The sequence below is a fragment of the Zalophus californianus genome, chromosome 9, assembly GCF_009762305.2.
Source record: "Zalophus californianus isolate mZalCal1 chromosome 9, mZalCal1.pri.v2, whole genome shotgun sequence".
Taxonomy (NCBI): Eukaryota; Metazoa; Chordata; class Mammalia; order Carnivora; family Otariidae; genus Zalophus; species Zalophus californianus.
This window is the reverse complement of record NC_045603.1, coordinates 62,414,327-62,428,269: the sequence shown is the minus strand read 5'-3', so window position 1 is coordinate 62,428,269 and position 13,943 is coordinate 62,414,327. Positions and strand designations below refer to the sequence as shown.

The window sequence follows — 13,943 nt, the reverse complement described above, 5'->3', positions numbered from 1 at the left end:
GAATCCCAAGCGGACTCCCGGCAGAGCCCGATGCGGGGCTCAATTCCATGGCCCTGAGATCACAACCTGAGCCGAAACCAAGAGTTGGACGCTTAAGCAACTGAGCCGCCCAGGCGCCCTGGGAAAGGTCTATACTGAGTGGAGAAAGAGGCTATGAAGAGAGGAGTTGTCCCAGAAGCAGGCTTCTCTGGCGCCTGACCGGTATGGTGGGGCTGGGTACCTGGTTGCCACCCAGGCCGTGGCAGATGTACATGATGAGGGGCTTCCCCCCGTGGTTGTTCTCACCCACATCCAGACACTGATTGATGCCGAGGTTCCGGATCTGCAGAATGGTGAGCAGAGAGGGGAAGCAGGATGACACAGTTAGGAGTGGTGTGGTTTGGGGGGTGCGGCTCGACTGTGATAAATCTGCATGGCTGGATTTCTCCTCTGCTCATTAACCCAGACGCCTGGACATAACAGCAGAGTGAGGTGCTGAGCCCAGAGGCTGGGCACAGGCAGGCTGGGGAACCTCCCAGGCTGCCAGGTCTCTGGGAAAAGCCCTCAGCACACAGGAATTTCCTCATGATCAATGATTCTCCATGTGTGATCCCCAGACCGCTGGCCTCACCTGAGGACTTGTTAGAAATGCAAATTCTCAGGCCCTGTTCCATTCCGACCGAATCAGCAATCTGTGTTTTAACATGCCTTCCAGGTGATTCTGATGCAGGTGAATGAGAACCACTGCTTGTGGGTTGTTTCCCCCTTACAAGGTTTTGGTTATCTCTAGAAGCCCCACAGTGGCCTCTCAGTCCTCCTTTGGATAAAGGAGTGGAGAGAGTAAAAATCGACTCTTGTTTGCCATCCCTGGGTGGGGTAAGCGGTTCTGAACTCCTCTGGGGGGTTCTTGTGACGATGGGGGGGCGAGCTGGCTTGTGAGACTTACAGCTCCATAGAAGGTGGGCTTCAGGTCGGGAACAAACATCTCTGGGTAGATGTTGTTCAGGAACCAGGAAAAGTTGTGACAGTGTAGTTGTTCCCTCAGCTTCAGTCGTTCCGAAATGTCCCCGAAGGATTTCTGTCAACCAAGCCAGCCCCCAAGAGGTCAGTCCCACTGGTCTTAACCTGTTCTTACGGTTGAAGTAGCCCAGAGTTTCTGGGGCCACTTTCTCCAAGAATGGGTCTTCTGCTCAGAACCTGTTGGGGCTCCTGGCTTAGCCCCACATTTAACCACCCTCCTACCCCTGCTTTGGCTTTGGGACCCCCACCCATAGCCTCCTCCCTCCTGCATCCCCTGTGATTTCCCTGTCAGTTTTCTCCCAGACCTCAATTCTGAGCCTCATCAGAGCAAAGCCCTGTAAGAGGTTCTTCAAGTCCATTCTCCCTCCCCTCCTAGAACCTGCCAGGACTCCCCAGGCGGGGACAGCAAAAGCTTCTCTCCTCATCACCAGCCTTCAAACTCTTGACCTCCCTGGGCTCTAGCTCACAGGGTCTGGGGGGTAAAGGGAGGCACCAGGGGGCAGAGGTGGGTGGGCCTCTACCATTAAGCCCTTGACTAGGGTATGGGATGCTGCCCTTCTCTTCACCCAAACCCCTCCCGAGTGCCATTTCCTCTCACCTCTTGGGCCATCTTCGCTGCCTGCATATTTCTCCGATAGAAAATCTCCTTGTAGCCATCCATCCAGACCTCAGCCAGGCGCACTTGGTTGCGAGCAATGACACTGATACCCTTGGGGAAGGTGTGAGGGCTCTTGGTACGGAACACGTGGCCTACCACAGAGCAGGGGATGATCTCCAGCTGGCCCCCACATTGCCACACCTGCCATAAGAGGACACAAGATAGGGCCTTCAGGGAGGTCATCGGTCACTGTCATCCCCGCCCCCCCCCCCCCCCCCCCCCCAGCAGCTCTGTTCTAGTGCCAGGGCGCTAGGGTCCCAGGTCTAAGAACTCAGGGAAATGCTGCTCTCTCTCCTAGAAAAAAGGACATGGACCAGGATTCTTCCTAGGCCATGACTATGCAATCCCTAGCTCTATGATGTTAGTTCAACTCTGATTTATGCAAATGGAGATTTGCAGGGTCCTGAGGGTTGTCAGGGCCCACTTTAGAGAAAAGACAGTTGGCTAACTTTGTGTCTGTATACCTACACCGAGCTCCAGTCACTTGGCTTGTTGACCTGGAAATGTGATTTTATCAACTCACCCAGGTGTTACTGGGAACTCAAGCTCCCTCAAATCAAGATACACTTGTGATCCAATTGGAGCACTGGTGCATCAGTTATAGCAAGGATAGTCAATTTCCAGGTGGGCTGGGGTAGTCACCTGAACCTTTAGCACATTAGCTTCCAAGGAGAGAGACTGAACGGAGGTCAGAGGCTCATGGATGAGCCCAGAATCAGAAGCCTGGGAGTTACGGGGACTGACCTGGTGACGCTTCTCTGTGCTAGTGGGCCGGTTTAAAACATCCCTCCCACCTGGGTCCTTTCTTTTTCAGGTTTTATATTAGTAGATGTTCTTCATTTTAGTAGAGTAGCAACAGAAATACGCAATCATAGTCATAGTAACAGAGGCATCAATGGACATGCTTAATATGTGCTAGGCACTGTGAGAGGTGACTTCACACACGAGCTCATCCACTTGCTAATGACCTCTCCCTTTAGCGTGGGGATTTGTGCGGACTTCATGGAAAGGAAATTCTTTCTTCCTAACCTAATCCTGATTTGCCTTATTGCCGGAATCCCTCAGAGTTGTGGGGTCCACCAGAGTTTGGGCCACCATCTTCAGTGATGCAGGGCTTGCTGAGCAGAGGGTAGGAAAACTTCAAAGGCCACCAGGGCCTGTGTCCTCTAACCTGCAAGGGGAAACCCGACTTTTCCTGAGAAAGGACAGTGACTGCCAACTGACCTGCTCTGCCTTCACCCTAACACTCTTCCCACAGACCTCACGAAACATGTCACCGGGCCCCAGATGTCTGGTTCCTTTACCACTATAATCCCGTCCCTCTGAGGAGTTCTGCCCCGAAATTTGTTCCGAGTTGTCCAATCTGATTCTCAAAGCCCTCCTGCCACGGACGGGGGTGGGGGGAGCAGAGGAGAGGTGCCTCCAGGACGGGAAACCAACACCCTTTAAGTCCAGTTCCAGCTGTAATATCCCCGAGGCTGCCACGGCCTGAGAGACAGGGGCTCAGTCTGTCCCCTGGGCCGCGGCGGCTCCCCCCACGAAGCCCTCTTCACTCTCACCCGGAAGGACATTTCCACGTTCTCCCCTCCCCAGATCTCCATCTGATTATCATAGGTACCGATGTGCTCAAAGTAGGACTTGGAGATGGAGAAGAGGCCGCCGGCAAACGTCGGGGATCTGGAAAGACAGAGGGAGAAGCATGTGCATCTCTGGAGGGGGGAAGACGAGCAGAAGCTGGTGTGGAAAGCTGTGGACTTGGTGCTAGGCTACCGCCCACCACCTCCATTACCCCCTGCCCCCGGCCTCCTTTCTTCTTTCCCTCTTCCACTAACTTATGCACTCAGCAAACATGGACGGAGCTTTATTGTGTTCTTCCCGCCTTCCGGGACCAGGTCGAGGAGAGATGTCATTACCATCACTCTCTCCGAAAAGGCACTCGTTTGTTCGTTCCAGGCAGGAAATGTCAAACACGGGCCACCAGGACCCATGCTGCCCGTTAGTCACGCAGCCGAGAAAGCTCTCGTTGGCCAAGAGCTCAGTCTAGCAGCCGACGGGAGAGGCGCCGTCGTTTGCTTTTTGGCAGCAAAGTTCCTAGAGCATTGCAGATACTCAGTTATCAGAAACTGTGTGAATCCGTCTTCAGAAAGGGGATTCAAACCATGAATGAATGGATGAATATTATGACCTGGGTGGACCCCATTCTATCTCAGAATCCCTGGTCCTCGTCAGGGACTAGAGAGCCATGGTGTTAGGAGAGCCTAGTCCTGCTGCAGGAGAAATTTTAGTTTTGTGGAAAGCCGCTGGCTGCTTTGAGTGGAGGAAACTGAGGAAGGGGTGCTCCTGGAAACAGAGGAGGAAGTGAGGTGAAATTCAGTTCAATTTGGACTAATGGTAGCATTGGGATGTTCCAAGGAGCTTCTGGCTTTCAGACAAAGGCAGGGAGGCGCAGACCCACTGTAAGCGAAATTGGCAAAAAAAAGTCTCATTCCTAGAATTCACATACCCCGTTGCTCATAAGAGAGCCTGGGCTAAGGGTTGAGGGCGGGATTGGAGCCTGAGGAAGACAGTGGCAAGAGCCTAGACAGAATCATTAGCTGTTGGCGTCTGCGCCCTGGCCAGCCTGGCTTGGATAGGGCTTTGCTGCCCTCAGTGGGTGGCTCTGGGTGCTATACTCAAGCAGAGACTGAAACCTCTGTAAATCCAGAACCTGTCAAGGTGCTTTACACACGGCAAGGGCTCAGTCAGTGTTCACCGGACTGATTGGTCAAGGAGCCTGACCCTGGCATTACCCTGTGGCTGCGTTTGTCGCTCTCAAGTAGTTGGCTCCCAGAGCCACTTTCTGGAAGGAATTTCACTCAGAAGACTCTCATGCTCAGGCAGGCTTTCTGTCCCTGGTTCTGGCCTCTCCCAGGCATTCTAAGCACCCCCCCACCCAAATAAGTCCTGGAAAGGCTCAGAGAGCCCTGGGACTCCAGATGAGCACTTTGGAGCTAATCTGCTTCTTCTTGAGGGTCTCCCTGATCTGGGCCTATTTCTTGGCCTTGAGAGGTCTCTCTGACCAAGAAGGCGCTGACAAATTACCTCTGAGGATAAACCCTACCTGGGGACTTCACTGCAGACCCACACCCAGGGCACCTCAGGCAACACCCCGTACTTCCTGGGTCCTTTACCTCTCCTCTTAGGCACCTGCTAGCTTTGAGAGCGGAGGATGGGAGGGTACTCCCCCCAGGCCTCCTGGTGGGGTACCATGCAAAATGCCTGGGAGAAGCCATGCATATGGCCAGGGCGCTTATACCAGGGAGCAAATCCATTCCTCAAACACTGGAGCTTTGTCTTCTAGTTGCATGGTCCTCGCACATTGGAGCAGGGGACAGCAGTGATGGGCAGGGGCCAGGTGCCCTGTCCCTGACTGTGCCACTGTGTGCCTGGCCCCCAGTTTGGGGGAGGGGGGCTTTGTTGCTGTGCACACCAAACAAAAGACATCTATGAAACAAACAGAGGGTCAACAGGGACTTCCAGTCTCTTTTCTCTCTCCTGTCTTCTCTTTTCTTTTTCCCCTCTTCAGTTGCTCCTTTTCCTCCTTTTAATGGAGACAGAGCAAGCTGGCTGTTCAGCATCCATGGGATTCCTCCCTGTGGCACCCACAGGGTCCACTCTACTGAGGCTCTGGGTGGCATTTCTTAGGGTTCCCTCCTACCTCTCTGCTCACTGGATCCCCAACCTCTGCTGCCTCCATCCCTGATGCATATTCAGTTAAGTTTCCTGGCCAGTATGGAAAAACAATGGCACAGACCATCCAAAACCACATGATTCTCTAAAAGTCACTCCCCAACTCAGGTTGGCTGAGACATCTGTTAAAATAAACTTGTGGGGGTGCTTGGCTGGCTCAGTCAGCAGAGCACGTGACCCTTGGTCTCTGGGTCATGAATTCAAACCCCGTGTTGGGTGCGGAGCCTACTTAAAAAGTGAATAAAATAAAATAAACTTGTGGTTTCTGACGGTGCCAATGGGCAATCTGGAGAGGGAAGGACAGGGTGGGTGAACGAGGGGCTGACCCAGCTGGGCATTAAACAGTGGGTAAACTTTCCAGTATCTACCCTTTAGCTCAGGGGTGGGCCCACTAAGGCCTACGGCCCAAAGCTGGCCTGACTTCATAAGGTGCTGGGCAAAGAATGATTTTTACACTTTCAAACGATGGTTAAAACAAAACAAACTAACAAGGAAGAATATACAGCAGACTGTATGTAGCCGGCAGAACCCAAACGACCTGCCGTCTGGCCCTCTACCGGAGAAGTTCAGGGTACCTGTAACAAACTGCAAACAGCAGAACACATGTCTAGTTTGCTTCAATATATTTTCAGTCCTTTCAAAGACACTGACCTGGGAGTGCAAGGGCCCCTATTACAAGGGCGATTTAACAGTGGACTCTACCCTCCGTCTCTTGGCACCTCTGCACACACCTGTCACGGTCTTCCATGCGTGGGGAGGAATAAAAAGACAAACTACACAAAGCCCTCAGTCAGCGCCTGGCACACAGTAAGTGGTGAAGAAGAGCAGTCGGTCATAGTGGGGGGCGTGCAGGGCTGCGGTGAGGGGCGTGAGCTTTGGATCCTTCTTCCACCAGATGCTAGCCACATCATCTGAGGCCAACTGCTCATCCCTAGGAGGCTGTGTTCTCCCCTGTAAAACAAGCTAATCCTAGCATCCGCCTCGGAGGGGATGAAGAGTAACAAAACTGTATTATGTGTTTCATGGCGTGCCTGATAAATGTGGACCTAAGATGGCCTGGGTCCCTGGAAGCCAGCATGGGGCTCAGCAGGCTATGGTCCTTACTTGATGGGGTAGGTCTCATCCTTGCGCCTCTGCTTCTCATGGGCGGGGAGAGTCTCCCAGCCAAAGGTCAGGCTCCAGTCAAAGTTGCCACGGCTGTGGACTCTGCCCCTCTGGACGGGCTTGGAGAACTCAAAAGTGTTCAGGTCGATGGTGACGATGTCTGGGCTCACCACCGCCGTCTCTTCCTCAGCAATGCGAGCCAGGAGGGGCTCCAGCCAGCCATGGAAGCACTCACCTGCAGGCCGGGACCAGGAGACAGCAGTCAGGGTCGTGCCACAGCTGAGCCCAGGCCCCACACCAACAGGGAGACTCAGGAGGACAAGAGACCCTTCCCCACATTCCCTAGTGTTGGAGAAATACAGACCAGCGCCACAGTTGTAGAATGCATAGAGAGATCTCCTGAGACCCTCTTACCCACCCTGCTCACCCAACCAAAAGGTGGAGGTAACTTTGAAGGGAAGAATGGAAGTCTCAGGGGAGTAACTCCAATGGTCAACTCAAATGATCCAAAGCACAGGGAAGAACCCGGATGGGTGACCTTTCAGGGTTTCTAGCCTATCCACTGAATCAGCCCTCCCCACCCAAGTGTGGACTTCAGAAGGGGGTATCCCCTTTTCCAGGGAGACTGCACCTCAAGCTTTAGCTCCAGTTGTGGAATAATAATCCCTTTCGCTAGACTAGCCCTTTGAGATTTTCAGTGAACCGTATAGATTACTTTATTTGGCCCTTGGAGTAGTAATTCTGTTGGTAAGTAAGGTTGGTATCCTCATTCCCACTTTACAAATGGGGAAACTGAGGCTCAGTTACTGGCAGAGCCAGAAGGCAAACCCAGGTCTCCTGACTCCGAGTCTAGAGCTTTCCCTAATACATATCACTGCTTTCAGGGAACAATTTCTTTCCAGACAATGGTGGGGAGGTGTTTGGGTTTGGGGCAAAGAGGAGGCCTTTTTGGCTCCATGTGGCCCTATGGGAAAGCTCCATACAAACTAGTTCCCAGTGGTGACAGGAAGCCTCTTTGAGGGGCTGAGCTCAGAATGAGGTACAGAGGAAGCAAGGAAGACAGAAGGGAGTCTGGGGCTCCAGAGCACATCCTTGGGATTGAGACGAGAAGAGGGCACGAGAAGCTAGCTAAAGTGGGTCCCAAGCCACCTTTAATCCCAGAGCAGCAGGGGCCTTGGTGATGCCCTGGCTCTTTGTTCCGCCGGAGAGCGGGGCAGGGGCTCGGATCACCCTCGGGCCTCCTGGGTGCCACGCTGGTCCCCTTGTACTCACAGTGGGCATCCAGGAAGGTGAGCACCTCCGCCTGGGCCACGCTGGCCCCCAGCAGCCGGGCGGTGATCAAGCCCTTCCGCTCCTCCTGCCGCACCACCCTCACGACCTGCAGCTTCTTCACGTACTGCTCCAGTTGCTCCTTTAAGTAGTCTGGAAGGGACAGTGTCCTTGGTGCCGGCTCACCACTGGGTGGCACACCTCACCCCCACCGTGAGCGCCAGGCTGGGTGCTCTCGGGCCTCCCGCCGGCCCGAGCACCTGCTGAACGAGGCAATTCCATGGGCACCAAAGGTCGGGAGAAGGTGGAAGCAGGAAGCCCTGGGTGTGGCCAGCACCCCGTGCCACCCCAAGCCCTCCGTGCCAGGAGCCTGGCTTTGTGGGCCAATCCTGGGCCTGTTTACCTAGGAACCTCCTCTCCTCTCTGAGCCAGGACCTCAAAGTTGTGTTTCTTTGGTCTCAAATCAAGTATAAACATCTGCCAAAGGCTCTCAGCTGCCCCTGGCTCTCTGCATCTTCTCAGCCACCATCTTTCAGAACTGTGATTCCAGCCTCCTCTCTTTTCCACACCCAGGGGTTGTGGCAGTCCTTTCTCAGTATCTATGGCTCCCTGTCTCCCAGGGTCTTCTGAGTGAGCGGACAGGTAGAGCACACATAAATGCTGATTTCTGGCTTGCTGGGTCAGCAGCAAGAAGTCATACTCTAATCCTCTTTATTAACTCCTCTGCATGGAGAAATCTTTTAAGAAGATGAAAAGATACTGAGCAGCGTTTTAATTAAATTAAAAAAAAATGTACCAAGTGTCGGCCCTGTGCCGGGTGCAGGGGGTGAGCCTGCCGCCCAGGGAAGTGACGATTGCAGGTAGGTGATCAGTGACCCACCCCCAGAGGTCGTGCAGGGCTGGGGGAGCCTGCAGTGGGCACAACCATCCTGAATCTGAGGGTTGGGGGATCTCCAGCTCCTTCAGAGCAGGGGGCTTACTTCATGACCCTGCTCTTCATTCTGAAATCTTCAGGGCTTTAAAAATAGCTCTCTTCTGGGGCGCCTGGGTGGCTCAGTCATTAAGCGTCTGCCTTCAGCTCAGGTCATGATCCCAGGGTCGTGGAATCGAGCCCCGCATCGGGCTCCCTGCTCTGCGAGAAGCCTGCTTCTCCCTCTCCCACTCCCCCTGCTTGTGTTCCTGCTCTCACTATCTCTCTCTGTCAGATAAATAAAATCTTTAAAAAAAATAGCTCTCTTCTGAAACAATCCATCTTGAAACACATTCTGAATCTTACTTATGGTTTATTCACTATGGTTTATTCACTACTATATGGTTTATCTGTGCCATGGTTCTGTTCCCGACTGTGTAGAATAGAGTGGCCTAGAGTTTCAGCTTTCTGTCTGGGGCTGTGGGATCAGCCCAGTGCTTAGGCCTTGCTTCAAATGCAGTGTTATACAACTGTGGGGCCTGAAATCAATTAATTTTCTGTGTGATTGATTTCTCTCCTTCCCTCCCCCCCTCCACACTATGCCCAAATACTTGAGCACCTGCCATGTGTCCACCATTGAACTGGGTGCTTACATGCTGACTTTCTTACTTAATCTTTTCTATGAAGATTAAAATGTTCTGAAATCTGGGTATTGTCCCTGATGTTTAGGAGTCAAAATTGGCCTCATGTGGCAGCTGCAGTCCAGCACTCCGCAAGCACGTGCTAACACACTGCCCAGACATTATCCAGGACAGGGCCGAGCCGGGTCTGGGTCTTGCCCTCAAGAAGCTCCTGGACTCATAATCCAACTATAGCCCCAAGTGCTGGCTCTAACAGGAAACAGGAGGGAGGAATGCCAACCAGGAGCCTCACCTTCTCAGCATGGCTGATGTTTCCCCTGAGATCTCGCTTAACTGTGCTCAGAGGAAGTACATGGTGGTGGAGATAACCCAAGGACAAAGCATCATAGGAAGTGGGTTTTGTGGTAAGAGACTGAGAAGCGCTGAGCTGTGAACCCCAGGGGGTGCTAAGCTCTACAAAGCCCTTCTCCAATGCCTTTTTTCCAGTCTCAGGTGGTTAGGCTGGACCTGGGGATTCTGAGCACGGACCCCAGCCCTGGACCCACTGGACATCTGCTCCAGAGATGTGTGTAGCAGAGCTGAGTGTGGAGACACAGGTGAGCCCATCCATACTTTCTTATATCCCCCAGATGTTCACCTGCTAATTCTGGTTCAACAACCCACCACCCCAGCCCAGCTCCATTCCTCATGACTGGAGTCTATGAGACTCCTGTGACCTCGAATACAAACGCATTATTCAGTCCCATGGTTTGAAATAGCATCTATACACAGGTGGCTCCTAGGTCTTTTCTCCTGGCCTTGCCATCTGTACTTGGGTGTCTAACAGAACCACAAACCTAACACGCCCAACATGGATCCAGATTGCCTGCCAACCTGCCCCATCTCATCTCCCCGTGTCAGGATGTGGTACCAGCATCCTCCAGCTGCTTTAACCTGGGGGTCATGCTGGACTCTTCCCTTTTCTCACCCACCACAATCAGTCCATCAGCCAGTACTGATGCTCATGCTCTCTCTGTCTCTCAAACAAATAAATAAATAAAATCTTTAAAAAAAAAGAATAAAACATCTAGGAATAAATTTAACCAAAGAGGTGAAAGACCTGAAAACTAAAAGACATTGTTGAAAGAAATCACAGATGACACAATTAAATGGAAAGATATACCATGCTTTGGATTGGAAGAATTAATATTGTTAAAATGTCCTTACTACCCAAAGCAATCTACAGATTCAGTGCAGTCCCTATCAAAATACCATAGCACTTTTCACAGCACTAGAACAAATAATTCTAAAATTTGCATGGAACCACAAAAGATCCTAAATAGCCAAACCAAGCTTGAGAAAGAATAACAAAGATAGAGATATCAAAATTCCAGATTTCAAACTGCAAGTTATAGTGTTCAAAGCACAAAAACAGACACATAGATCAATGGAAAAGAATACAGTCCAGAAATAAATCCATGCTTATATGGTCAATCTGTGACAAAGGAGGCAAAATATACAATGCAGAAAAAAATATAGTCTCTTCAATAAATGGTGTTGGGAAAACTGGGCAGCTACATGCAAAAGGATGAAACTGGACTTCTTTCTTTTCTTTTTCTTTCCTTTTTTCTTTCTTTCTTTCTTTCTTTCTTTCTTTCTTTCTTTCTTTCTTTCTTTCTTTCTTTCTTTCTTTCTTTCTTTCTCTCTCTCTCTCTTTCTTTCTTTAAAGATTTTATTTATTTATTTGACAGAGAGAGACACAGTGAGAGAGGGAACACAAGCAGGGGAAGTGGGAGAGGGAGAAGCAGGCTTCCCGCTGAGCAGGGAGCCTGATGCGGGGCTCAATCCCAGGACCCTGGGATCATGACCTGAGCTGAAGGCAGACGCTTAATGACTGAGCCACCCAGATCCCCTGAAATTGGACCACTTTCTTACACCATACATAAAAACAAAATCAAAATGGGCTAAAGGCCCAAATGTAAGACCTGAAACCATAAAATTCCTTAAAAAAAAACAAAAAACAAACAAACCAAAAACAAAACAGGCAGTAATTTCTTGGACATCAACTTTAGCAATATTTTTCTGGATACGTCTCCCCAAGCAGGGGAAACAAAAGCAAAAATAAACAATTGGGACTACAACAAACCATAAGGCTTTTGCACAGAGAAGGAAACCATCAACAAAATGAAAAGGCAACCCAATAAAAGGGAGACGATATTTGCAAATGATATATCCAATAAAGGGCTAATATCAAAAATATATAAAAAACTCATACAACTCAACACCAAAACCCAAATAATCAGATTAAAAAGTGGGCAGAGGACCTGAATAGACAATTTTCTAAAGAAGACACACAGATGGCCAACAGACACATGAAAAAAAGATGCTCAATATCACTCATCATCAGGGAAATGCAAATCAAAAACACAATGAGACATCACCTCACACCTGTCAGAATGCCTAGTATCAAAAAGACAACAAATAAGTGCCGGTAAGGATGAGGAGAAAAGGGAACCCTGTGCACTGTTGGTGGGAATGTACATTGGGGCAGCCCACTGTGGAAAACAGTATGCAGGGTCCTCAGAAAACTGAAAACAGAAGTACCAAACGATCCATTAATTCCATTTCTGGGTATTTACCTGAAGAAAACAAAAACTCTAATTTGAAAAGGTATGTGCACCCCTGTGTATATTGCAGCATTATTTATAATAGCCAACGTATGGAAGCAACCTAAGTGTCCAATGATTGATGAATGCATAAAGGTGTGGTGTATATACACAATGAAATATTGCTCAGCCATGAAAAATAATGAAATCTTGCCATTTGTGACAACATAGATGGACCTAGAGGGTATAACACTAAGTGAAATAAGTCAGTCAGAGAAAGACAAACACTGTATGATTTCACTCATGTGTGGAATCTAAAGATTTTATTTATTTCCTTATTTTAGAGAGCGAAAGAGAGAGAGAGAGAGCACGAGTTGGGGGAGGAGCAGAGGAAGAGGGACAAGCAGATTTCCTGCTGAGCAGGGAGCCCGATGTGGGGCTTGATCCCACAACCCTATGATCATGACCTGAGCTGAAATTAAGAGTCGGAGGACATTGAAGACGTTATGCAAAGGGGAATAAACCAGAAACGAAAGGAAAAATACTGAATAATTCCACTTATATGAGGTACTTAGTCAAATTCACAGAGACAGAAAAGTAGAATGGGGGTTGACAGGGGCTGGGGGAAGGAGGGATGAGCGTGTCATTGTTTAATGGGTACAGACTTTCAGTTTGGGAAGATGAGGGAGTTCTGGTGATGGATGGTTTCACAACAGTATGAAGGTATTAAATGCCACTGAAGGGTGCACTTAAAAATGGTTAAGATGGTAAATTTTATGTTATGCATATTTTACCACACACACACACACAGGAAAAATCTAAACACTGACCACTGCTTACAAAAGTCTTGGGATTCAGTTTTGCTCATCTCTTAAACTCACTTTGTACCACTGTTCTTCTTGTCTCTTTGCTCACTGCAGCCCTGTGGCCTTATTTCTGCTCCAGTAACACATCTAGCCTCAGGGCCTTTCCACTGGCCATTCCCTTTACAGCAGACCAGCCAGCATAGCCTTTCCTGGCTACCTTGGTTAAAAGAGCTCCCTGATTATTCACTAGCCCATCATCCCGCACTCTTTTTTTTTTCCTCTAATTTAATTTCTTCAGAGCACTTATTATCTGAAATTATTTATTTTCTGTCTTTCCCATTAAAAAAGTTCGCTCTAAGAAGATGGAGACCTTGCCTAGCCTGTTCACTGCTGTAGCCCTATGGGCCCGCACAGGGTGTGGTGCCCGGTAGGTAACTAAAAAAAAAATACTTATTAAGCAAATCAGTGAACGCCGCCTTTGCTTACTCTTCTCTTGGGGGCTGTCCTACTCTTCCTTGGCTTCTGAAAAGGCTAGAGAAGAACAACAGAAAAGCCTTTCTTGCAGGCAGGATTTCCTCACTCATTTTTCCTGTTTTGTTTGTTTTTATTCTGTTTTCATGCCCATCTGTGTTCTATCCAGCCTTGAATCTAACTGCAACTGGGAAGTTTTTCTTTTTTCTTTTTTTTTTAAAAGATTTTATTTATTTATTTGAGAGAGAGAGAGAATGAGATATAGAGAGCACGAGAGGGAAGAGGGTCAGAGGGAGAAGCAGACTCCCTGCTGAGCAGGGAGCCCAATGTGGGACTCGATCCCAGGACTCCAGGATCATGACCTGAGCCGAAGGCAGCCGCCCAACCAACTGAGCCACCCAGGCGCCCGGGAAATTTTTCTCGATTAATCCATTTGGAAGGATAAAAGGAGAAATAAACAAGTATGACACCCTTTGGGAGTGTTCCACGATTCACTGGTCCAGATAGAACACATGGACACAGGGCTGAATTTTCAAATCTAAATCAAGATTCACTGTTGGCCACTTTCCATTTCCAGGTGTAAGGAGACTGGCAGATGAAATTAACATGTGGAAACATAATTTCTCGATGGGCAGAAACAGAAGGAAACAGCGAAATGGAAACTTCCCCGGAAAATCCAGGACCCAGAGTTACTATCAAGAGGACTTCTTACATTATAAAACAGGTACAGAGGTAAAGCAACTTTACCTGTTGAAATACACACTGGAAGCT

At 49.6% G+C, this 13,943-nt stretch overlaps 1 protein-coding gene across 5 annotated transcripts in view; it reads right to left on the bottom strand.

The window, feature by feature from the left end:
• Positions 1 to 13,943, bottom strand: part of GALNT6 (polypeptide N-acetylgalactosaminyltransferase 6) — a 34,569-nt gene that overhangs the window by 4,707 nt on the left and 15,919 nt on the right. For 4 of the 5 annotated variants that reach the window (XM_027592559.2, XM_027592557.2, XM_035729158.1 and 1 more), the window contains exons 6-11: positions 7,763 to 7,912; positions 6,491 to 6,725; positions 3,217 to 3,334; positions 1,598 to 1,825; positions 926 to 1,057; positions 221 to 322 (exon numbers count right to left, since the gene is read on the bottom strand). In XM_027592559.2, the coding sequence (XP_027448360.1) occupies positions 221 to 322; positions 926 to 1,057; positions 1,598 to 1,825; positions 3,217 to 3,334; positions 6,491 to 6,725; positions 7,763 to 7,912 (965 nt within the window). The remainder of the gene's footprint in view (positions 1 to 220; positions 323 to 925; positions 1,058 to 1,597; positions 1,826 to 3,216; positions 3,335 to 6,490; positions 6,726 to 7,762; positions 7,913 to 13,943) is intronic. The other variant, XM_027592560.2, reaches the window with a different exon arrangement.